General features: G+C 42.7%; 1 protein-coding gene across 1 annotated transcript; it reads right to left on the bottom strand.

The window, feature by feature from the left end:
* On the bottom strand, positions 1-26,732 carry mdh2 (malate dehydrogenase 2, NAD (mitochondrial)). The gene is made up of 9 exons (XM_078548705.1): positions 26,379-26,732; positions 13,654-13,822; positions 12,003-12,086; positions 8,754-8,863; positions 7,378-7,503; positions 4,651-4,728; positions 3,204-3,303; positions 1,096-1,247; positions 1-316 (listed from the first exon to the last, which is right to left on the bottom strand). The coding sequence occupies exons 1-9, from the start codon at positions 26,442-26,444 to the stop codon at positions 185-187; spliced, it is 1,017 nt and encodes a 338-aa protein (XP_078404831.1). The 5' UTR covers positions 26,445-26,732; the 3' UTR covers positions 1-184.
* Positions 26,733-26,850: the final 118 nt, after the last annotated feature.

Consider the following 26,850-nt stretch of genomic DNA (forward strand, 5'->3'; position numbering starts at 1 on the left):
TAGAGAAATGGTGCTAGTAATTTAATGAGCTTAGAGATCTGCCATGGCAAATTGACGTTTAAAAACTGCTAGCAAACAGCACAGACATACAGCAGTGACCAACGCTACAGGACAGCCACTCGTGTTGGGATGTTTGCAACAGGTTGGAGTTTTCCATTCTGTACACATTAATGCAGCCACTTATTTATTTCCTGTTCTTCACAAAGTCCTCTCCTTTCTTTATCGAGCCCTTGAGTTCACCCATAGCTTCGGCTACAAGCTTCTCTTCAAAAGCAGATAGTTTGCCTAGTCCAAGATTCTTCTCGATGCCATTTTTCTGGGGGGGGAAAAAGGGGATGTTTTTAATGAAATTCATCATAATTAGAAAACATTTTAGAAACAGCAAACACCTTAGAAGGATGTGATGTATTCTAGCAGGCAAAAGTACTACAGCGAGACCTTACAAGTGAGGAGGTATAAGGTGTAAAAACCAGGAAGATCTCAGGTTCATTTCCTGCTCTGAGATATGTTAGCTGATCACAGCTAAGATAGCAAATGGATGCTCCACAGTTAAGACATCATCACTGCTGGATGGTGGGCAGGAAAATGATAAGTTTCACAATTTCAATTACTAACCTGGTCTCTGGGGAAAGTGAGTGTACATAAGGCATGGAGAGCTGGGGTGCTCTCCACAGCCAAGTTGCTCACCATCACAAACCACCTAGGCTCACACTAGATGGACCATTTAGAAAAGGTCATGGTGACAGTGAAGTTGTAAGAGTCAGTGCCTTCAGTGGAGAAGGTACAGAGTGCAAAAATTTGCAAGTTTAAAAATTAAATCAGCAGCCTCCAGGCATTTTACACAGAATTTCCCAACTGCTAATTGCCCAGGACTGGAGGCAAGAGTGACCATTAAGCACATTTTATTGATGTACTAAAACAGGGAGCACCAAGTAGACATAAGCCATTTCAATTCTAAATGTAACAATTCCGGTAAAATAGAACAAATCAAATTTAAAGCTTTAAAATGCTGAGCATTTGCAATTTAAGAGAAAACAGATCTCATTAATACTTAAAAACTGAATAATCTGCCCAGTCCGAGCAGCACAAACTCACCCCGAGAAGCAGAGGTGTAGAGAAATATGGCGATTCAGTTTCTTCAGACCTGACAAATGCACATTCCACCACTCCTTCTTTACCATTCATAGCATCCAAGAGTGAGAAGACAAACCTGGCACCAGCGTAAGCCATGGACAGGGTGGCAGAACCTAAACATTAAAGATACAAGAACTCTCCTTAAAATCCACAATGCATACAACCAATGTAACATGCCCTGGTTAAGAACCAAAGCAATCTGCCCTCTGTTAAATACGGAACACAAAAGGCAGTGAAAAATTATTACACACACAATGGCATGTGTCAGTTAAGGTTCAAGCAAAAAAAACCTTGTAATTCCGCATTCTAGGGAAAATCTGTTCCAAGTCACTTGTGACGCAGCTTGTTGGTCTAGGAGTATGATTCTTGCTTGGGGATTCTCATTGCAGAGTATCCAAGAGGTCCTGCTTCAAATCCCAGATGAGACCTTTGAAAGGGGCAGGCAGGGTTTCTTATGAGGGTACTTCAGTTCATTATATCAGGCCACAAAGGACAATATGTTGGGCAGATTGTGTAAAACTCCAGTTCCCCAGTATTGTTCAAGAAGCTGCAATTTGACTTGTGCTTCATATACTTTCAGCCACTACCAAACTGGATTATTTTCTAATCTCAAATGTTGGCAGTCCGTGTGGTGTAGGTACACCCATAGTGCTGTTAAGGAGGGAGTTGCAGGATTTTGACCCAGCGACAGTGAAGGAACGGCGATATATTTCCAAGTCAGGATGGTGAGTGGCTTGGAGGGGAACTTCCAGGTGGGTGGTGTACCCATGCCTCTGCTGCCCTTGTCCTTCTAGATGGTAGAGGTCATGGGTTTGGAAGGTGCTGTCTAAGGAGTCTTGGTGAGTTGCTGTAGTACATCTTGTAGATGGTACAGACTGCCTCCACTGTGCGTCGGTGGTGGAGGAGTGAATATTTGTGAAGATGGTGCCGATCAAGCAGGTTGCTTTGTCCTGGACGGTGTCAAAGCTTCTTGAGTGTTGTTGGAGCTGCACTCATCCAGGCAGGTGGACCGTACTCCATCACACTCCTGACTTGTGCCTTGTAGATGGCAGACAGGCTTTGGGGGAGTCAGGGGGTGAGTTACTTGCTGCAGGATTCCTAGCCTCTGACCTACTCTTGTAGCCACAGTATTTATATATGGCTAGTCCAGTTCAGTTTTAGGTCAACAGTAACCCCCAGGATATTGATAGTGGGGGGATTCAGTGTTAGTAATGTCATTGAATGTCATGGGGTGATGGTTAGATTCTCTCCTGTTGGAGATGTCATTGCCTGGCACTTGTGTTTCATATCATGTGCTGTATTTATTATACCTGTATATAAAAAAAAATGTCCTAACCTGCATCACAGGGGCACAATTTAAAAAAAGGATGAGGAGAGGTGATATTAGGAGGGGTACCTAAAAGCTTGGTCAAAGAGGTGGGGCTTTAGAACGTTTTCAAAAGGAGGGAGGAGGGAGAAGGGAAAATGGACACCATTTACAATGCAGGTCAGGAAGGGTGCTTAGCAGTTTAGTGGAAATAGGGTCAAAAGAGCAGGAGTTGGGTCTCCTGTGTGAGTGAAGATGAAAGAGCATGATGTGGGTTTCAGCTACATCAGGGAGAACGAGGATGAAAGCAGCAGAGGGAGCTCAACTGATGGCTTCTGTCTTGCTGACCAAGTCTCCAGGGCTTTATACACTTGCTGGAGATGAGGTTGGAGGTTGCAGGGGGCAGGGAGCATTTAAGGAGATATCTGGTAAAGAATAGAAACCAAACCTTTATCTTTGATCTCCAGGATTATATTGGAATGGTTTAATCCTGCCTAAACAGAACATTCAGCTGCCTTGAATATTGCTTCCAGTGAGTTATTGAATCATTGCCCACATACTATCAAGCAGAATTTCCAGTCATTATTTGCCAAACTCAAATCCAGTCTTGTTTGAATACAATGGCAAAAAGAAGCCTTCTCAAACATGAGGATATTTAAACAAGTTGACAAAACATAAACCAACTCCCACACTGGGGAGACTGGCTAACAGGACTGATATTGGGTCTACATCTGGATAAATGGCTTCAAAATTATGAACAAACCTGCTCCAGCTTTGGCTTTAACCACCTCTGTACCAGCCTCCTGAATCCTGCCCGTCAAGGCCGCCAGTTGATCCTGGGGAAATTCCACTTTAGGATTGCACTAGAATCAAAACAAAATGGAAGTTCAGCACTGTAATCAACTGTTCAATGTCTATTTGCATAAAGGCAACTATTTGTAAAATTAAAATATGAATGCGTTTGATCTGGTAGAAATTAAATTCATTAAATACAAAAGCAGTGAAACCTGTTTGGTTGCCTTCAGGGGTCAGAGACAGTCCACTCAATCTTATCCAGTGCTGAGTGACTCTAGCACTTGAGCAGACCTTATTTGGGATATTATTATTTAATTTAGGCATCCCTTCCCTGGTCCAGTGGCTGCACAAAACAGGTCTGGTGAAGTAACCTTGGGTTATATATTCTGAAGCTGCAGAGGTTAAATGCTCAGGAGGTGTTTATTGATGGCGCTGATCCAGAAGAAGAAAAGGGCAGGATACTACTTTAATTCAAATTGAATGTGGAGTGGCAGACATGGAATCTACTGAGCTATTGAAAAAAATGGAGTGATATGCAGAAAGGGTAAGGAATGATTTTCTTAAAAACAAGGCAAAGCATGCCATAAATCAAACACCTCCACTCTTTTCATTTTAGCTTTCAAAGTCTAGTTTTCACATCCACGTCGCCAAACCCAATACACCAGCATTTTCAATGCAGTGTCTCCCCACCAACACAACTTGCCCACTGATACACATCTGCACATGCGCACTGGTTCGCACATGTGCAAACAACCAATGACGTCAGCCCAGTTAAAAAATGTTTCGAAAGTAAAACCACACATTTCGGCGGCAAGATTGAATGTTTGCAAGTTAGAATCACTGCACAGCGGATTTATTCTACATTGTAAGGTAACTATCATAGGAATATGAATAAGCTTTCATTCATTTATAATTTTGTGCTTTAAGCATTTTTGAGGCTGTAACGAGTAAAGGTGCTTACATTTGATCCTTAAGTGTCAAAAGCAGTAAAGATTTAGAGCCTTCCATTACTTTCACCTGACTTGGCAGCCTTAACTATGGAAAGATGTCCGACAGGAAACATGTGAAGGGATTAAAGACCATTTGTATGTATTTATTAAGAGGATAAATGGGCCAGAGGTGTGTCCTTGTTTTTCTCTATAATAAGTATCTCTCAGATTGGGCTAGCTCTGATCTCAGTTGCTCACAATGACGTCACGGAATGAAGCAGTGCAACTGTGCATGAATGCAGCCTTCTCAATAATTGTGTGAAATTTGGTTTTTGGAATTCACAGTTAATTCAATATAATTCTCAACAATCTATTACTATTCACATGCTGTCAAACAGTGACATGTTTCGGACTTATTTCCCATATGTAGAAGACTTCGGTACCAGACAGTCATCCTATTGTTTTACCATGTTATTTCCTGCTTACCTGAGAGATCAGAGGGATGATGGTCTTTCCAGCATGGCCTCCAACTACTGGGACAGACACACGTGCTGGGTCAAGGCCCTGCATACAGATGGAAAGGACTTAAACGTGGAAAATACTGACAGATGCAAATGAATTAAACTAATATGCCATTACAACACCATATCAGTTATTTAATGACTAAGAGACCAGAGTTCCAAAACGAAAGGCAGGAGTAGTTAGTTATCGGGTAATTGGCAATGTTAAAATAAAAAAGTGCATTTATGGGTATTCTATTCTCAATTGCCAGTGAAGGGTAGAAAGGAGCCAAATCGTTACACCTTGTAAGCTTTTAGAGATACATATCACAAATACGCCCCTCCAAACCCAACCACAATTCGTCCGCAGTGAATTCTCACAACCAAAATAAAATTAAATACTCAATTGCTACATAATAAACTGGGTGCCATTGCTGGTTTGAAGCATTCTTGCATGCGCACATTGAGGAATGTGCAACTTCAAGCAATTATTATGGTCCTCTAAAGTGAAAATTCACAGCATCTCAGCAATCCCACAACCAACAGATGTGATTAAAGCTCTGCAGTCCCACATCCAGTTGTGAATGGCGGTGAACAATTAAGCAACTAATTGGAGGTGGCGGCTCCACAAATATTCCCATCCTCAATGGTAGTGGAGTCCAGCACATCAGTGCAAAAGACAAGACGGAAGCATTTGCAACCACCTTCAGCCAGAACTGCCAAGTGGATGATCCATCTCTGCTTCCTCCTGAGGGCCCAGCACCACAGGTGTCAGTCTTCAGCCAATTCGATTCACTCCACGTGATATCAAGAAACAGCTGAAGCATAATACCATTAGTATGAAGGTGTGTGTTACGAAAGTATAACAATTTTCATAATATTATTCTGATTTATTGTAAAGTAGGTTTATGGGTGTGAGTGCAAATGGTTCTGAGATTTAATTACATTTAGAGTCAGGCAGACTGCAAGCTTGAAATTATCAAAAGAAGTTAGGTGTAGAAATATACTTGAAATGCTAATGAGTAAACATGGATGGGGTCTTAGCATGCAAAGTATGAGGGGAATTTGCATTTTTAGATAAGTGATGGGGTTGTTTGGATTTCAAAGGGATGTTACAATGTTTACAACTAGCCAGATAAGCAAGGCTAAGCAGTGTGTTTACTTTTCCTAAAGGTTACTGACAATATTGGCAACATGAAAGATTTTTATACTATGGGAAAGATAAAGTTCCAAAGACATATGGAACAATGGAATTTACATATTAAAGAGAGAAAAATATGTAAAGGAGAATAAAAGGCTATGTTGGGGGCCATGTAAGATCTAACAGGAGTGAGAGAAACAGCCTTCAGGGAGCCTCCAGCCATTTGTGCATGAGTCTGCTGTGTCCAGTAACTAAAGTTGGAGAAAAGCCTTTAGGAATTCCACTGTCAAGTGAATGCTGTGGTAACTTCCTGGTTTGCTTTTTAAATTTAAAATCTATTTTGGACCGTGGCCTTAAAGGGTGTGTGTAATTTAGAGTCAACTTAAGTGGGAAGTTTAGGGTTTGTTATAGTACTAAGTAATTGTAATCTTATGTATGTGCTTGAAATCTTTTCTTTTGTTAATACTTTAACTTATAAAAATCTCTAAAGGTCTTAGTGGACTCATAACTTCTGAATTCAGTGCACAAATCATCTTGTAATAAATACAAATTGCAAAACTGTTTTAATAGCATGGCCAAGTTTCCCTTGTGGATTTGGTCCACCTGGCAGACATCATCTGCCATGTCATAACACTTGTGCTCCAGAACTAGCCATACTCCTAGCCAAAATCTTCCAGTACAGCTACGACATTAGCAAGTACCCAACAGTGGTTCAGCTGGAAATAATCTAACCTTTGGGAAGACAACAGAAAAACAATATAAGGGGCGGCGATGGCATAGTGGTATTGTCACTGGATTAGTAATCCAAAGACCCCAGGAACATGCTCTGGGAACCTGGGTTTGAATCCCACCATGGCAGATGGTGGAATTTAAATTCAATAAAAATCTGGAATTAAAAGTCTAACGATGTCAATTATTGTAAAAACACATCTGGTTCACTAAAGTTCTTTCGGGAAGGAAATCTGCTGTCCTTACCTGGTCTGACCTACATGTGACTTCGGACCCACAGCAATGTAGTTGGCTCTTAAATGCCCTGAACAAGGGCAATTAGGGATGGGCAATAAATGCTGGCCTAGCCAGCGATGCCCACATCCCATGAATGAATAAAAAAGAATAAACTTCTTAGTTAACAAGTATCTTGAAGTATGTTGGGGTAGTTAGTAGGTCACTGGTTGGCTGGGCAGTGCCAGTGAAAGATAACAGAACATGCAAGTTTAAATCTCCTTCAATACTATTGGTTAGCAGCAGATACAACCATCCCCCACTAGCACACAAGTCCTTAATACTTTCCCTACTGTAAAATGATTACTGGCAATTCTGGTCAAAATGCCCTTTGGTCCTGGTTTCAACAATCTTTCCTCAGAGAAATGTACAAGATTTTGAGATACACAGGAGTGATATTGGTTTAAGTCAAAAGGGAGTTTACAATTAAGCTAAGAAAGAGGCAGATTACCAAATATACATGGTTATTCCAGATGTGTCAAACTAAATATATCTGGTCTTGTTGAAATGTCAAATATTCTCTTCAATGCATTGCATCCCAATGTCTTGCCCATCCTATTCCATGTTTACCTTCAGCTCACCAATAAAGGTATTGGCTCTGACCACATCCAATGTTGTCACACCAAAGATTTTGTTAGGGTTGTAGACTCCAAGTTTCTTGAAAACCTCTGATGTGATCGGTATTGTGGAGTTTACCTTGAAAAATGAAACAGGGTCTACTTAACACTGGGAATGTCAAATATAAATTAGAATTTCCAAAATCAAAATATAATAAATCAGCATTCACTACAAGTCTCCACAATACTGTGCCCACATTCTGTTATCTGTAACCAGTTTTAGATGGACATGTTAGAATTTCGGTCAGAAAATTCAGTGCTTCTTTCCTGTAGAGATGTTAAAAACAACCTGTGCAATCTTCATCAGTTGCCCATTGCAGGAGAGAATTTCACTATTACTCAAAGTTATCCCCAGCTTATATGCTCCTTGTATTCCAGTAAGAACAGGTGAGGGAGGCATTTGGTCCATCTTCGCTTGTGCATTCAGAATGGAGACCTACTCCCTCTCTCCTCCATCATCTGTTTCTTGAATGAGTCCAAGATTTTTCCCACCATTACCCTGACCAGAAAACCTCTATGAAGAATTACTTCCCAACAAGTACCAAATTACTGTTTGATGACCTGAAACGTTAGGTGTTTCTCTCTCCACAAATGTTGCAAAACCCGAGTATTTCCTGCATTTTCTGTTTTATACCAAATCATTTTTAGCCCATACCTCCTTGCTCTAGCTCCCAACAAACCTCAAATTATTGCTCCAGATTATAGAAGTATACACCTAATAAATGGGAAGAAAGGTTCTGACTCAGTCACCTCCTTTCAAAGCCAATAAGCCTCAATTTCCAGTCTTTGCTCAAAACTAAACCAGCACTCAGACATTAGTTTGGCATCAACAGAATTATTTAAATGTTTCCTTTCTGTCTTGATCAACAGAATCTGAGTATCATACTCGAGGCCAAGTTGGACCAGGACACTGGAAATCCATTGAATCAGCTATGTTCTTGGCTCCCACCACAGATCTCACTGCTGATTCAGTGTAGGGGTTCTGGGAATATAGTGCAATTGAAAAATATCACTCCCAAAGTCACGTTTCATTTTTTTTTTAAAAAGGTGGGTGGAGAGACAAAGTGAGAATTCTGAGTTAATGCAGTTTCAAGTGAATAGGTTCCTTGCAGAAGAACACTATGACTTATTGATTAGGATTCCAATGCTGCCATTGAATTTTAATAGCCTTTAGGTCTCAAATCATTCACTTCTCCTTGCAGGAAAGAACACAATTCAGTTTTGCACAGTGCATTCGGGGGACTGAATGAATGAGTACAGTCAACTACAACAATCAAACTGTAACAATGCCTGGTACAGGTCTAGCATTAGCAAACTGTGCAAACTTACAGGGTTGGAGATGATACAGATCATGGCCTCTGGACAGTGCTGAGCACAAGCCTCTGTTAAAACTGCAACTATTGTAGCATTGGTGTTGAACAGATCATCTCGAGTCATGCCTGCAAGCAAATGGAATTTCAACATTTGTGTTGCTTAACAGTTTGTTAATTTAATAGTTAACAATCCTCTACAGACAAAACCTATAATTTGTTCAATATAAGGCTTCTATGAATTTATTTACCCACACTAAGATGTGACTTATTTTTCCGTACTTCAGTTGTGTGATATGGTATGCAAGTTATTGGATAACCATTGGAACTGGAAAATCTAGTTAACAGATAAGCAAAAAAAAGGTGTACTGAGAAGAATATGTGCATATTGAAACAAAGTTTTTTTTTGGAAAAGGCAATGCATCTTTAAAGAACAATCACAAATGATCCAATCAAGTTTACATAAACCTAAATGTGATAAACAATCATTGGGTTTGAAGCAACATTTTGCCAATCAGCTGGGGTGTGTAAACTCTAGCAGAAAAAAAGCGTCTTTTGTCTGGACGACAGAACTTCTCTCACTGCCTGCAAATTAGGGTAACAATGCTAGCCCCAACTCTAAATTGCCGTGAAAGATTCATTATAGCCCCATTTGGTATAAGCGGCACAAACTTAGCTGATAGCTTGCAGAGAGAACAGAACAGGATTTCAAATGAGAAATTAAAACAAAAAAAAACAGCTGGTTTGTGCTAGTAATAGAATCACTAAAATAAAGTATAATTTAACTGATTCAGTAGCAATGGATGGAAAATCTATCTTCTCCATCAAATCTTCAAAAAAATCAATTACAGAATATTTTGATAAAATGGAGCCCACATTAGTCTGTGTACCATAATAAATCAGGAGATTTGTCATTTAATTTTTGAAAATATCATCTCTAATTCCTTAGAGTGTTCAAAGCTGGTCCAGTTTCGTTGCCACATTAATTTTCTTACTACAGCCAAGAAGGAGAAACCATCCTTCCAACTGACTGGATTTCACTATAGTGGAGAGATTATGTATCACTGGCTGGAATGTAAAACTTCACTTCAAAACAAAAGGTGAATGAATCACAACTTTCTATGCAAGCAAAGTAAATGTTAAGTGATAAACTTCCCAATGGGAACCAACCGATGTTGGGCATAAGAAAATACTTTGCAAGAGCCTAAAGTACAGCAATCAATATGTTCTAATATTTTGGTAATGATGTTGTCCCTGATGTGGACTACATCGCAGAGAAGATACTTCTATGCCTTATCCTTCCACATGAAACTTTAACTGGGGCAAATTTAAACTGAATTGTAGAAGCAAGTCTTTGCCTTTGTGGGTGGGTAGCAATGCACAACTTTGTCTGAAATCACTACATTTGAAATTGTAGCAGAGATCCTCACTTTACTGTGCTATTTGAGTTTAACTACATTCTTTGTGAAACATACAAATTAGGAGCTGAAGTAGGCCACTCAGCCCCTTCAGCCTGCTCCACCATTCAATAAGATCATGGCTGATCTGATTGCAGCCTCCTGCCTACCCCTGATAACCTTTCACCCCCTTGTTTATCAAGAATCCATCTACCTCTTGTCTCAAAAATATTCAAAGATTCTGCTTCCACTGCCTTTTGAAGAAGGGAGTTCCAAAGACTCACTACCCTCTGAGGGAACAATGGCGATTTCATTTGCAGATTCCTGTAAAGCAAGGATCACAGAATGCAAGCTTACAGATAGATGTAATTTGTCAGGAACCTACAAATAAAAGCACACCATGGTCATAGTCATCTTTAATGGCTGAGTCACCAAAATAATCCGGACTTTATAAAAGGTGGCCAGGTGTACATTGTATTAGCAATTCCCAGGTAATTGTATAGTACTGTGTATCAGTACTCATCAAAACATTATGTAAACATTTGCCTCCATTGTCTGATCTGATTGATTGGGGGCCTCAGGCTGCAATAGATACAGCAGGGGTTTGGCAGTACCTTATCACTTGTGTCGACCATCCAGCTCTCTGTAGTGGCACAGACTGTAGACAATATCCAGGCTTGGGCTGACAAGTGGCAATTAATATTCGTACCACACAAGTGTCAGGCAATGACCATCTCCAACATGAGAGAATTCAACCATCGCCCCTTGATGATCAATGGCATTACCATCACTGAATCCCCCACTATCAACATCCTGGAGGTTAGCATTGACCAGAAATTGAACTGGACTAGCCATATAAATAACGTGGCTACAAGAGCAGGTAAGAGGCTAGGAATCATGCGACGAGTAACTCGCCTCCTGACTCCCCAAAGCCTGTCCACCACCTACAAGGCACAAGTCAGCAGTGTGATGGAATACTAGCCACTTGCCTGGATGAGTGCAGCTCCTACAACACTGAAGAAGCTGGACACCATCCAGGGCAAAGCAGTCCACTTGATTGGCACCATATCCACAAACACTCACTCCCTCCACCACCAACACACAGTAGCAGCAGTGTGTACCATCTACAAGATGCACTGCAGGAATTCACTAAGGCTCCTTAGGCAGCACCTTCCAAACCCATGACCACTACCACCTAGAAGGACAAGGGCAGCAGATAGACGGGCACCACCACCTGGAAGTTCCCCTCCAAGCCACTCACCACCCTGACTTGGAAATATATTGCCGTTCCTTCACTGTCACTGGGTCAAAATCCTGGAACTCCCTTCCTAACAGCACTGTGGGTGTACCTACACCACATGGGCTGCAGCGGCTCAAGAAGGCAGCTCACTACCACCTTCTAAAGGGCAACTAGGAATGGGCAATAAATGCTGGCCCAGCCAGCGAAGCCCACATCCGTGAATTAATTTTAAAAAAAGACTCCATGGAGCTGTGAACCTTCATTACACACTCATCTAAGTCAGAATTTGTAGAAGGACAAAACATTAATACGTTCTTTTAGTCTCAAACAGTTTTAAGTTAAACACTATCATGCTCTTTATCAGGCTTATTTTGCTTCTGCCTAAACACACAGCGCATGTTTTGTTCAATCTGAAACATATGGTCTATTAGTGAGGATTGTCACCTGATCAGTGTCAGAGAGCATGGTGGGAATCCCATACATCTTTTTATTGTGTTACTAGAGAAAAGAATATTAATCCACCGTTGTGAACTCATTGCAACAATCATCAGTTTTAAGACTTGTAATGCTTGACTAAGCAAGGCCATAGCTCAGTCAGCAAAGGATTATTACTCAAACATTAAGTACATACCAGGTTTCCTAGGTACTCCAGCAGGAATGACCACCAGCTCAGATCCTTTCAAGGCGTCAGGCAGCTGTTCAGGGCCCATGTAACCTGGAAATATGCAACTTTTCATTGAGTGCTTTATAATGCAGAAACAATCTGATTGACTTTCAGAATCAGAGTTTTACAACAAAGAGGCCCTTCTGCGCATCGTGTCCACACCTGTCATCAAGCCCCCATCTACTCTAATCCCATTTTCCAGCACCTGGCCCATAGCCTTGTATGCTATAGCGTTTCAAGTGTTCATCTAAATACTTCTTAAATGTTGTGAGGGTTCCTACCTCTACCACCCTTCCAGGCAGAGAGTTCCAGATATCCCTGGGCTGAAAAATTTTTTCCTCAAATCCCCGCTAAACCGCTTGCCCTTACCTTAAATCTATGACCCCTGGTTATTGAAGGGGGGGAAGTTTCTTCCTATCTACGCCCCTCAATTTTGTACGCCTCAATCAGGTCCCCCCTCAGCCTTCTCTGCTCTAAGGAAAACAACCCCAGCCTACCTAGTCTCTCTTCATAACTGAATTCTCCATCCCAGGCAATATCCTCTGCACCCCCTCCAGTGCAATCACATCCTATAGTGTGGCAACCAGAACTGCACACACTACTCCAGATGTGGCCTGCCTAACATTTCATACAGCTCCATCATAACCTCCCTGCTCTTGTATTCAATCCCTTGACTAATAAAGCCAAGTATCCCATATGCCTTCTTAACCAACTTATCAAGGATCCATGGACATACACAGCAAGGTCTCTGACCCTCTGTACTTCCTAGGGTCCTACCATTCATCATGTATTTCCTTGTCTTGTTAGTCCTCCCAAAATGCATCACCTCACACTTATCAGGATTAAATTCCATCTGCCATTGTCCTGGCCTTCTGACCAGCTCGTCTATATCGTCCTGTAGCCTAAGCCTTTCCTCCTCCCTATTTACCACACCACCAATTTCCGTGTCATCTGCGAACTTACTGATCATACCTCCTACATTCATAACTAGGTCACTAATGTACACTACAAACAGCAAGGGACCCAGCACCGTACCCTGCAGTACGCCACAGGTAGCAAAAACAACTTTCGACCATCACCTTCTGCCTCCTGCCATTAAGCCAATTTTGGATCCAATTTGCCAAATTACTGTCAGGGCACCTGCAATCTCCTCCCCTGCCTCCCACAGCAACCTTGGATACATCTTATCTGGGCCTGGGGATTTATCCAATTTTAAGCTGGCTAAAACAGATAATACCTCCTCCCCCTCAATGCTAATTCGTTCAAATATATCACAGTCCTCCTCCCTGATTTCTATACCTACATCATCCTTCTCTAGTGAATATAGGTACTCATTTAAAACCTCACCTACATCTTCTGGCTCCTCAGATTGGCCACTTTGGCCCTAATGGGCCCTATTCTTTCCCTGGTGCCAGAGATCCTGACACGTCTGTTCAGAGGTACACCACTATAGACAATTTTCCTAAAATTATTCATCCTCTACAGATTACTTTGCTGAGTCCAGACTGCAGATTAGCCATATACAAACACAGCTTGGATTATTTATGTTCAATATTAATTTATACATATTATAATCACTTAAGCAGCACTAAACAAATTCCTTTAAATATATACTCACCAACAACCTTTGCCCTGGTCTCAATGTGACTGAGATCAGCTGCAACACCAGGTGTGTGAGCAATGTCATAGAGCGAGAGGTCACCCACAAGAGGGCTGTTCTTCAGCAGCAGAGAAAGAGGCTGGCCAATGCCACCTGATGCACCTAATACTGCTACCTTGGCATTGTTCTGGGCAAAAGAAATAAAGCAGATGACACAGATCAGTTATCAAGCAATGCCAGTAATTAACACTATTAAAATCACTTTAATAACTTAACCACTCATGGAGATTTTAACACTGAAAAAATTCCCACTGCTTCCCATTTCTAGAACAATTTGACCAATTGTTAGCTAGTTTTCTACTTTCTGAAACAACTTAAGAGTTGTTTGCAGAGACCCCACCTTGCACCCATCTCAATAAACCCATTGTCAAAAGTTAGGTTATACGAGTGCTGCTTTTCTCTATCACGCTTGCAAGCCTAGGCTTCAACCCTGAAAGAATGACTACACATTATTTTCACCCAGTTCTTGTTACAATCTAAACAAACATCCTTTATTTTTGTTCTCTGAATGTGGACATGTATTTCCCATTCCTGGCTGCCCTGAGAAGTTGGCGGTGGGTCAACTTTTTTTTTGGAAAAATATATTTTATTCACAAAATATCTGAAAGAACATTACAAAACATTTCAAAATGGCCATCAGAAAAAGTGCAATCATATTCAAGTTTTCCACATAGATCATGAGGTGCTTCAATACAATCAATGAACATTACAGACATTTCAAGATGGTCATTACAGACAAGTCAGGTAATGCAATGGTATTTGTCCTTTGTCTATGACATCTTTGGCAATCTCTTCTTTGCCTCCACCTATCACTGGCCCTCTGTACAGCTTCACCTGTCCCACCCCCCTCAAACAGCTTATATTTCACCTCATTTATATTTCTCTTTAGTTCTGATGAAGGGTCATACGGACTCAAAACGTTAACTCTGTCTTCCTCTCCATAGATGCTCAGGCCTGCTGAGCTTTTTCAGCTATTTTTGTTTTAATGCAAAGGTATTTCAGTTATCTACATAGATCATGTTGCTTGGTGCTTTAATACAATATAGTATTCACTGCATACATTCAACGTGAATCATACAAACCGAGGGGTCTATACAATTCCCAGCCCCACAGTGCACTATGGAAGAAAGGTCTTAGATCTTTCCCCATTGCACCTTTGCGGCAGATGCCCCAAGCTTTAGTGCATCCCTCAGCATGTAGTCCTGGACCTTGGAATAATCAGTCTGCAACACTCAAGTCAGGGGCAACTCTTTGCACTGGAAGACCAACATGTTTCCGGCAGACCAAAGAGTGTCTTTCACTGAGCTGATGATCCTCTAGTTGCAGTTGATGTTTGTCTCGGTGTATGCCCCTGGGAACAGCCTGTAGAGCACGGAGTCCTGTGTCACAGAGCTGCTCGGGATGAATCTCGACAAAAACCACAATCTCTCTCCAGTCCTTCTTTGCAAAGGAACATTCCACAAGAAGGTGAACAACGATCTCTTCCCCAAACAGCCATCTCAAGGGCAACGTGCGGAGGGGGTGAGACTCCTGGCATGTAGGAAGGATTTGATTGGAAGGGCCTTTCTCACCACCAACCAAGCTTGATCTTGGTGCTTGTTGGAAAGTTCTGGCGATGAGGCATTCTGCCAAATGACTGAGTCTGCTCGGGGAACCATCCGACAGGATCCACCATCTCCTTTTCCCTCAGGGCCTCTGACAACCACTGCCTGATGGGCTTGTGGTCAAAGGTGTTTTTCTGCATAAATTTTTCCACGAGGGACAGGTGGTGTGGCACAGTCCAACTACTTGAAACGTTCCGCGACAGCATGGCGAGACCCATCCTTCGCAACACCGGGGACAGGTAGAACCACAGCACATAGTGACACTTGGTGTTTGCATACCAAGGGTCTATGCACAGCTCGATGCAGCTGCACACAAAGGTGGCCTTCTGGAGGAGAGCAATGTTGGGCATTTTTACCCCCCTTTATCTAGAGGTTTGTACATCGTGTCCCTGCGAACACGTTTCATTTTCGACCTCCAGGCAAAATGAAAGGTGGCTCAGGTGATCGCCACTGTGCAGAAGTAAGGAATGGGCCAGACAGCAACACAAGAGTGCCTCACACCTGATGACCAGGTTCTTACCCGCAAAAGGAGAGGAAGTGTCGCTCCCACATGCCTAGTTTTCTTTTCATCATAGAAACTGGAAGGAGCGAGTGGCTAACGCATGTCCTGGTCCCTCCAAATCATATCCCCAGCACCTTCAGGCTGTCTGACCTGACGGTGAAGGGGATAAAGGTTTGGTCAAACCAGCTCACAAAGAACATAAATCAGGTTTCTTCTATTTTCTACCTTATTATGGACATTAAGCAGTAATATGCTTGCTATTTTAAATGGCTGCTGTTTTAATTGCTGCTCTGAGGATGCACAGGTATTCTATTTGCTAGTTGAACTCTTTTAAAAGTGAGCCAAGACATCTGTGATCTAAAGATCAAGACACATTCCCCTCTACCTGCACACCAAGTGTATTTAGTACATTGGCCTGTGTCCATACTTGTAAAGTACTAATGCTCATGATAGCCATGAGTCACTTTCAACCCAAGAATTAGACATGCTGCTCCCTGTGCCTTGAACTCAATTCTTGGCCTGCCTTGCTGTGGAATCCTGGAATAGCTGATTCAACCTTATGAACTCCCACAAATGCATTATAGTATGTCAACAGTTCTCAAGCAAGACAATCCTTAGAAATACAGGACTCAATAAATTGAGTGTATTACTCAGGCTGACTCCCAGCTCACTTGAGAGAATCCTGCTCACACCAAGAGTCAGTTTTTACTGCGCCCATCCACCTTTATGTGCTCTAAACAGGAGCAGCCTTGCCACAGGCTGAGCAATCAGCCTTTTACTGCGATATTTTATACTGGACGTTGCATGGACTGCCCAGAAAGGGCCAGTGCAGAAACCAGAAAATACTATCATTCACAGTAAAGCCAATAACTGAACTTCTCAAGAATTATAAATTGGTCTGAAGCAAAAAGAATACAAGAAACTGGTGATACAAATGGTTTAGAAGACTGAATCAGTGTTTAAATAGTTACTTCAGAATGTGTTTCTAACAAAGTACGCTACCAGTACGATTTTTAGCAACTTCCTGATGTCATGCTTATACACGAGTGAGGCTAAACTCCTGCGCTGACTATACAATCCAATATTAGACAGACTCAAAAGGACAAAATAAAACATACCCAATACACCGCTAGGTCTCCACGACAGGCCGCACACAGTTGAAAGGGATTTTCACTTAGACAAGCAACCCAAAACAGTGGTTCCGAGAGACAGCAATGTGTCCAGTACACTGGATTGCAGAATCAGTGTATGTAGCTTCTTCAATGCCTGTTCAAACAGGCATATGGGGGCAGAACAGTTCAGTAATTGGTTACCAATTCAAATAATTAAAGACAAAGCACAGACAGGCAAGCAAAGGAAGTTAGCTTAGCTTGACTGAACGCAAGATAAAATAAACCAGAGTCAAAATGGCACAAGGCAATCTTCATTCCTCAGACTCAGATGTTTACAGCATAGAAAGAGGCCATTTGGCCCATTGTGTCCACACCTGCCAACAAAGATCTGACTACACTAATCCCATTTTCCAGCCCATGGCCCCAGAGTTTATGACAACGCAAGTGAATATCTAGATACTTAAATGTTACAAGAGTTTCTGACTCAACCACCTTTTCAGGCAGTGAGTTCCAGACTCCCACCACCCTCTGGTTGAAACGATTTCTCCTCAATTCCCCTCTTAGCCTTCTACCTCTCACCTTAAATCTATGTCCCCTGGTTATTAACCCCCACCCCAACTAATGGAAAAAGTACCTTCCTATCCACCCTATCTATGCCCCTCAATCTTATACATCTCTATCAGGTCCCCTCTCAACCTTCACTGCTTCAAGGAAAACAACCCCTGCCTATCCAATCTTTCCTCATAGCTCAGACCCTCCAGCCCAGGCAGCATCCTGCTAAATCTCCTCTGTACCCTCTCCTGTGCAATCACATCCTTCCTATAATGTGGTGACCAGAATTGCACGCAGTATTCCAGTTGTGGCCTAACCTCCAGCATAGCCTCCCTGCTCTTGTATTCTACGCCTCGGCTAGTAAAGGCATGTATCCCATATGCCTTCTTAACCACCTTATCTACCTGCCCTGCTACCTTTAGGGATCTGTGGATATGCACACCAAGGTTCCTCTGATCTTCAATACTTTCCAGGGTCCTACCATTCATTGTGTAATCCCTTGCCTAGTTAACCCTCCCCAAGTGCATTACCTCACATTTTTCCAAGTTGAATTCCATTTGCTACTGCTCTGCCCACCTGACCAGTCCACTGATATCCTCCTGCAGCTTACAGCTATCTGCCTCACTATTTACCGCCCAACCAATTTTCATGCCATTTGCGAACTTCTTGATCATACCCCTTATATTTAAGTCCAAATCATTTATGTACACCACAAACAGCAAGGGTCCCAGCACCAAGCCCTGCGGAACCCCACTGGAAACAGACTTCCAGTCACAGAAACATCCCTCTATCATCACCCTCTGCTTCCTGCCTCAGCCAATTTTGGATCCAACATGCCACTTTGCCTTGGATCCCATGGGCTCTTACTTTCTTGACTAGTCTGCCATGAGGGACCTTATCAAAAGCCTTGCTAAAGTCCATGTAGACCACATCAAATGCATTACCCTCGTCAACACTCCTGGATACCTCAAAAAATTCAATCAAATTTGTCAAACACAACCTTCCCTTAACAAATCCATGCTGACTATCCCCGATTAATTTCTGTCCCTCAAAATTCTTTCTAGTAGCTTCCCCACCACCGAGGTTAGAATGGCTGGCCTATAATTTCCTGGTCTATCCCTTCCTTTTTTTTAATAATGGGACAACATTAGCAGTGCTCCAGTCCTCTGGCACCTCTCCTGTGGCCAGAGAGGATTTGAAAATTACTGCCAGGGCCCCGATATCTCTTCCCTTGCCTCCCTCAACAGCCTGGGATACATCTCATCTGGTCCTGCGGATTTATCCACTTTTAAGGCCGCTAAACCCGCTGGCACCTCCTTTCTGTTAATTTCCTCTAATATTTCACAGTCCTCCACCCTGATGTCTATACCTGCATCGTCCTTTTCCATTGTGAAGACCGACGCAAAGTATTCATTGAGGACTGTACCCATGTCTTCCAGGTCCCCACACACATTACCTCTACAGTCCCTAATTGTTTCTACTCTTTCCCGAGTTATTCTCTTGCTCTATATATTTTTTAAAAACCCTTTGGGTTTTCCTTTATTCTACCCAGCAATGCTTTCTCATGCACTCTCTTAGCTTTCCTAATTTCCTTTTTAAGTTTCCCCCTGCACTTTTTATACTCCTCTAGGGACTCTGTCGTATTGTGCCTTTGGTGTCTGCCATAAGATTCTCTTTTTTTCTTAATCCTAACCTTTATGTTCCTCGACATACTTGGTTCTCCAGACTTGGTCCCCCTCTTTTGTCTTTACGGGAACATATTTGCCCTGTACTCTCGCTATTTCCTCCTCAAATGCCTCCCACTGCTCTGACACAGTTTTATCTGCAAGTAGCTGCTCCCAGTCCACTTGGGCCAATATTGTATCTCATCTTAATAAAATTAGCCTTTCCCCAGTTTAGAACTTTTATTCTTGATCCAACCTTATCCTTTACTATAACTATCCTAAATCTAACTGAGTAATGGTCACTATCTCCAAAATGCTCCCCTACTGATATGCCTTCCACCTGTCCGGTCTCAGTTCCAAATATTATGTCCAGAACTGTCCCCTCCCTTGTAGGGCTTTCTATGTACTGGCTAAAAAAGTTCTCCTGGATGCAACTTAAGAATTTTGCTCCCTCCCTACCTTGCACACAAACTATCCCAGTTAATATGTGGGTAGTTAAAATCTCCCACTATTCCTGCCTTATTATTCTTACACCTTTCTGAAATTTTGATTACATATTTGATCCTCTATCCCTCTGACTGTTTAGGGGCCTATAGTATACACCCAACGTGTTTGCTGTTTTTTACTTCTACCCACATGGCCTCATTTGCTGATCCTTCAAAGATATCATCCCTCCTCACTGCTATAATTGATTCCTTGATCAATATTGCAATCCCCCCTCCTCTTCTAACCTTCTCCCTATCTTGTCTGAATATCATATATCCAGGGATGTTGTGCTGCCAATCCTGCCCTTCTTTTAGCCAAGTCTCGGTCATAGCTATGATATCATACTCCCACGTACCTATCTGTGCCCTCAGCTCATCTGTCTTATTCCTCAGAATCCTTGCATTAAACTATATTCCATTTAGCCTTGCTAAACTCACTTCTTTCTTATCTAGCCTATGTTTCCCCTGCCTTCCAGACTCACTTAGTGTTTTAACTTCTAATTCCATCTCAGTTTCTCTCCCCTCTGAACTACTTTTCAGGATCCCATCCCCCTGCCAATTTAGTTTAAATCCGCCCCAACAGCATTAGCAAACCTCCCCGTGAGGATGTTGGTCCCTTTCCTGTTCAGACGTAACTTGTCCAACCTGCACAGGTCCCACCTACCCCAGAAACGGTCCCTATGCCCCAGCAATTGCTGACTGCCTGTCCCAGGCTCCTCCTCTCACACTCTCCTCTGGATAGAAGGGGAAATTGCACAATTATATGAAAAGAATTAGTAGGGGTGTTCCTTGCTGGGTAAGGCCACAATATTGAGATTTCCCTATTGACATTGCAATTTGAAATATAGTATTTAGATAGGTTTTGCATTCGCATTTCAAAACTTACCACCAGACTAATGATTAACGTTAATGAAAATTGAGGCTAAATGTAAGCAGTTACAGACGGAATGTAAACAGCCCAAGCCAGCACTTCTGAATGATCCTGATGGTAAGAATAGATACATCCCAAAGAAACCTGACAAGAGTTAGACACCACAGCGAGTAAAAATGTAAGCTATATTTAGATTGGTGGATTGCTAATAATAAATTTGTATCTCAAATACTTGCAGCACATATTTGAATATCTAAACTATATCAAGGGCACCATCAAATAGAACTAACAAACAGGCTGCTTGGCCCAAAGGTGTTTAACCTCTAGGTGAGCTAGTGTCCCAATCCCATCACTCTATCCTGTTCCAACTGCTTTTCTCTCCTTTCCCTCAACTACACATCAAACCCATTCTCAAATGTTGACACAATCTCCATTTAATCACAACTCTTGAGTATATTCCACTCCCACACCCACCAGATCGCCCCTTCCAAATCTCTCTTCATATTTGGATTTCTTCAAACCAGGAAGCATCCCAGTGAACCTGCACTATGCCCCCTCTACTGCCTCAATTCCTACCCTCTGGAGCACAAAATTATGGACAGCAGTCCACCTGTGACATTACAAGATGTACATGATCTGCTATCTTACCACAGTCATTATGTCGATTCGCATTAAATCTCTTTTATATTCCAAACTGGTTATAAAATCTAGTATTCAGTTACCATTTTTGATGGCTGCATCTAATTCAAGGAGCTGCTCTTAATGTTGTGGCCTTCACCCTAAATCCCACTGCCCTGCATATCACCCAGCCTTTGCCATTCAAAGGTATTAGTTTTAAAACAAAAATTGCACCACCTCACATTGAAAGCCCACCAAACAATTTTTTGCACATTCTACCTACCATCCTATTAACATCTCCTTTTGTTCTCAGAATTATTTACTGCCCTTCCTATTTTAGTGTCGACTGAAAATGAGGATAGCGCTCCCACCAGCCCCATCTCCAAATCATCAACCACACAGCAAACAGAAGCAGGACTTGTAGGGCATCAGTACCCAGTTCTATAATAAAAATGTTGGAAAAACCCACATCTATGGAGAGCAAAAAAAAAGTCAATGCTTCAGGTTGGTGACCTTTCATCAGACTTACCCATTAACTGCTGAGGCTAAACTCGCACTCCTGTTTTCTCCCTTGCAACTAGTTTTTAAATCCAAATTTCAACCCCGCCCTAATTCCACATCAACCAATCTTTTCCAATGTTCTCCCAGAGGCAAAGACTTTGGGCATACTCTATATCTACTGCATTTTGCACGTCCGCCATATCAATCATTTCTTTTAAGAACAATTTTGCCGAGCAAGATTTTCTTTCCTGAAATCTAGAGCTAGGTGTTTCTAATTCTTCTCTCATCGTCTAGGTAGTTCAGTTGTTTCACCAGATATCTTACAAAACCCCAATTCGACAAAGCACCATCATCACCTTCATGTAGAAACAGTCAGAGTGTGATAAACACTGAGAAAAAGAATTACAGCATTCTTACTGCACTTAGGCAGATTATAACACAAGACCAAAGCAGTTCTTTTGCACTGAGCAGATTAGCATGCAATTAAAGGGGTAGTATCTGAACAGTCTTTCAGTTAAATTGACATTTAAATTTTTTAGTTTTAAAACAAAAATTGCACCACTTCACATTGGAAGTCCATCTTACAATTTTTTCCCCATAATACAAGGCATGATAAGAAATCCTAATCCGAGCCACAGGACAGAACTCTGCTTCCAAGTCACATCCCATTCCTACCCATCCCACTCATTACCTGGGAGGAACAGGTAGTGAAAAAGAAGTTCCACCTCAGCGCAAAATGAACAACCATATTTCAGCAGTCTTGTACTCTTTGCAGTAGCTTTACACAGTAAAGTAAAATCATTCAGTTCACACCAGGTGGGTGACGACTCCTCTCCCTTAAGACTTAACAGCCTCTGAATATTGTTATAGCCAGACCATGGCTTCGGTCAACCTGCCAGAAGACACACTTTGGTAGCATATATATTCATTGTAAAACAGGTGAAACACTTCACAAGAAAACCAACAATTGGAAAAGTAGGTCACAGCTGGGACCATACTAGTTTTCTATTAAGGAAACTAACTACTTCTGCTTTCTGCCTGCATGAATTAAAAAGAACAAAAAACATCCAATTATTATATTTTAAATCAGAATATTACAACATAAATGCATTCCATCGCTAAGAGTCTAAGACCCATTTGAAGGGGTGGAAAGTAATGAATCACAGGTTCAAGTCCAAGTGTAGTTTTAAAATCAAGAGTAGCTAGCACCGAATAAGTGATGAATGAGTCACTGGCCACTTCCCCTGCCATTTCTTTGCAGCTCTACAGTTAGGCTCAAGTTTCTACAGCACCCAGTCACAGATGGACAGATCTCAATTACTTAGAGAGTTTTCTAATACTAAAGCCGTTTATTTCCCCCATGAATCTCTCAATGTTCTGAAGTGCTTTACAGCAAATGAAGTACTTTTCAAGTGTAATGTAGGAAAAGTAGCCAGATTTTGCAGGGCAAGCTCACACAACAGCAACATAATGACTAGATTCTCTGTTTTTAAGCAATGCTGATTGAGGGATAAATGTTGGCGAGGATAACTCCCTGCATTGCTTCAAAATCGTGCAATGGGATCTTTTTACTTCCACCCGAGAGCAGATGGAGCCTCAGTTTAACATTCAAACACAGCATCTATAAAGTAGCACTCAGCAGTGGACTGGAGCGTCAGCCCAGGCTTTTGTGCTCAAATCACTGGAGTGAGACTCGAACACAGAACCTTCAATCTCAGGATGTAACAGCACTACCAACTAGGTCACAATTAAGTGAGATTTAGGAAGAGAAACAATGAGGCAAGAGGGGTGGGAAGTACATAAACGTCCAGAACGAAAGGAATGGAGATTTTGAGGGAGGTTGGCGTGACCAACCATGTCAACATCTACAGAGAAGGTATTATACTACGAACATTGACAAAGGATGTCATTTCTGGCTTTGGTGAAGGCTGTTTTTGCACTGTGGTATAATGGAGATATTCAGACTTACCCAGTAATTTTATAAGCTCCACATCCACCACTGCTCTATATAGCAGCACAATGAACAGATATGTGATGAACACGGAACTATTCCAAGAAGTGGATATTTCTAAAGTTCACCATTTATTTTGCAGCCAAATGCCAAGTATTGACATCTTACTCAATAAGAGATGAATGGTCTACAATGCACAAATTTTATTTGGTCCTATTTATAAAATCTGGAACTATATATTTGTTCATACTAACTGGATGCAAACACATCCCATTAGATCAAAGAATTCTCTAGCTGTGAATCAGAGTGCTTGGACACCATGTTATACTGGCACAATTTAGTAATTTGACATTACCCTCACCATCAGGAAATATGATCTACTTTTTCTTTATTCTTTCATGGGTGGAGGGGGACACAGGGGGATCTCACTCAAGTTAGCATTAAAAAATTAACAATTTGCTGTCTTAGTTGCTAAATGCTATTGGCCTTCAACAATCTCAGGAGTACAGGAGGCCTGCAAACCAGTGATAATTAGTGTACATACTAATTTCACAAAAAAATGGTCAGGTGTGACTTGCTATCGTTATTAGGCCATTTTGTTCGTTCTCTTTTCATTCATGGGTCCAGTTGGGCAGGATCCCCAACTGCCCTCAAGAAGCTGGTGGTGGAACACCTTGTTGGAGCACTGCAGTCTGTGTGGTGTTGGAACACTCAGTGCTGTCAGATTCTCTCTTGTTGGAAATGGGCTGTGCCTGGCACACAATGTTGCTTACCACTTACGTGCCCAAGCTTGAATGCTGTCCAGATCTTGTTGAATGCAGACGAGAACTTTTTCATTGTTTGAGGAGTTGTAGGTGAAAAGAACACTTGTGCAAGCATCTGTGAACACCACACAGCTCCCACTTCTGACTTTATGATTGATAGGTTAGCATAGATTCTTTGACACTGGATTGTTGCTCATCGCCCTCTCCTACTGCTCTCCGCTGAAAGCCATCGTTTAGCAGATTTTTCAAAAAAATCAGTTTGCATTCAAAAGCATCTCCCTTCAACACTGTCTTTGTTTCCACCCCTCCAAAAATTTTTCCTGTCTCTTGCTAAGTATCCCATTCTCTGACAATCTCCTAAAACAAAAATCACCTTAGGGAGTGCTGGCATGAATGTTATACTATTTAGGGAGGCAACTAAAGTTATAGTTCTGCATTGTCTTGAGGACACGTTGGGCCAATACATGAGCAGAAATAGATGATATCAGCTCACAAGTTTAGCCCAAGGTTGCTAGCTATTTGATCTCGTTTGCCTAACATTTGTAGGCATGCACTCCATCTCCTCGTGACTTACAACCTTCCGGAAAGAAAATAGAGTAGAACTGGAAACCTTAACCGAGGTTTTCCACCCACGGTCGTTGACAGGGCCCTCAACCGTGTCCGGCCCATCTCCCGCGCATCCGCCCTCACGCCTTCTCCTCCCTCCCAGAAACATGATAGGGTCCCCCTTGTCCTCACTTATCACCCCACCAGCCTCCGCATTCAAAGGATCATCCTCTGCCATTTCCGCCAACTCCAGCATGATGCCACCACCAAACACATCTTCCCTTCACCCCCCCTGGCGGCATTCCGTAGGGATTGTTCCCTCCGAGACACCCTGGTCCACTCCTCCATCACCCCCTACTCCTCAACCCCCACCTATGGCACCTCCCCATGCCCACGCAGAAGATGCAACACCTGCCCCTTCACTTCCTCTCTCCTCACCGTCCAAGGGCCCAAACACTCCTTTCAAGTGAAGCAGCATTTCACTTGCATTTCCCCTAACTTAGTCTACTGCATTCGTTGCTCCCAATGCAGTCTCCTCTACAATGGAGACACCAAACGCAAACTGGGCGACTGCTTTGCAGAACACCTGCGGTCTGTCCGCAAGAAAGACCCAAACCTCCCTGTTGCTTGCCATTTTAACACTCCACCCTGCTCTCTTGCCCACATGTCTGTCCTTGGCTTGCTGCATTGTTCCAGTGAAGCCCAACGCAAACTGGAGGAACAGCACCTCATCTTCCGACTAGGCACTTTACAGCCTTCCGGGCTGAATATTGAATTCAACAACTTTAGATCTTAAACTACCTCCCCCCATCCCCACCCCGTTTCTTCCCCCTCCCTTTTGTTTTTTTTCAATAATTTATATAGATTTTTCTTTTCCCACCTATTTCCATTATTTTTAAATCTACAACTAATACCTTGTCAGTCTTTCCACCCCACCCCCATTAGAGCTGTACCTTGAGTGTCCTGCCATCCATTCTTAATTAGCACTTTTCTTAGATAATATCACCACCTTCAACACCCCTTTGATCCTTTTGTCTGTGACATCTTTTGATTATCTGCTCCTATCACTGCTTGCTCGTCCCTACAACCATCCCACCCTCAACTTCTCTCTCCCCCCGCCCCCCACCTTAAACCAGCTTATATTTCACCTCTCTCCTAACTATACTCAATTCTGTTGAAGGGTCGTGAGGACTCGAAAGGTCGACTCTTTTCTTCTCCACCGATGCTGCCAGACCTGCTGAGTTTTTCCAGGTAATTCTGCTTTTGTTCTGGAAACCTGAGTCAGTTTATACTGAACTTAATTGGTGAAACCCAAGCGAAGGCCACACGGCAGGTCAGCAACAAGGTTGAAATCAGGGTAATTAGAGCAGGAGGATGGCCCCCAGCACCGGGTACATCCTGTTACAGATGGGACTCCTCCTTCATGCAGCCACCCGGCTTCTGAGGCCCAGATCCTGGGTTCCCTCAGGCCACGAGCAGCAGGGGTTCCCGCTCCCTTTCCCCCGCCTCTCACCTGCGACGAAACGGAGAAACTCCTGCCGAGTGCGGAGACGGCGGGCCTGGCGATACGGGACAACATTTCCAACTGCGGCAGATCCCTGAGCGACAGTGACTCCAACGACCTCCAGCTAAAGGACTAAACCCAGCTCCGTGACGCACCCTAACCTGCTAGTCCGCCGCCCATCCACCAATCCGTGCCATCCGCAGCCCCGGTCCGCCTCTGCCACTGGCTGGCGGCGTCATCCCCGTCACGTGATGCGCATCCGGTTAGGTTGAAGCGCAGCACGTGCGCCCGCCCTTTCCGCTGATTGGCGAATCCGGGCGCCGCAATGTCATCCGATTGGTGAGAATGACTGTCAATTATCATGGAAGCGCGAGTGCGCTTTGAGCATGCGCATTTATGGCGGGAACCCGCCCTTTCCATGACGTCACTTCCTAGCTACCACTTGTCCCTGCCTGTAACTAAGGAGTTGTTGAGAGTGAGC

The sequence above is a fragment of the Cetorhinus maximus genome, chromosome 9, assembly GCF_964194155.1.
Source record: "Cetorhinus maximus chromosome 9, sCetMax3.hap1.1, whole genome shotgun sequence".
In the NCBI taxonomy this organism is placed as follows: Eukaryota; Metazoa; Chordata; class Chondrichthyes; order Lamniformes; family Cetorhinidae; genus Cetorhinus; species Cetorhinus maximus.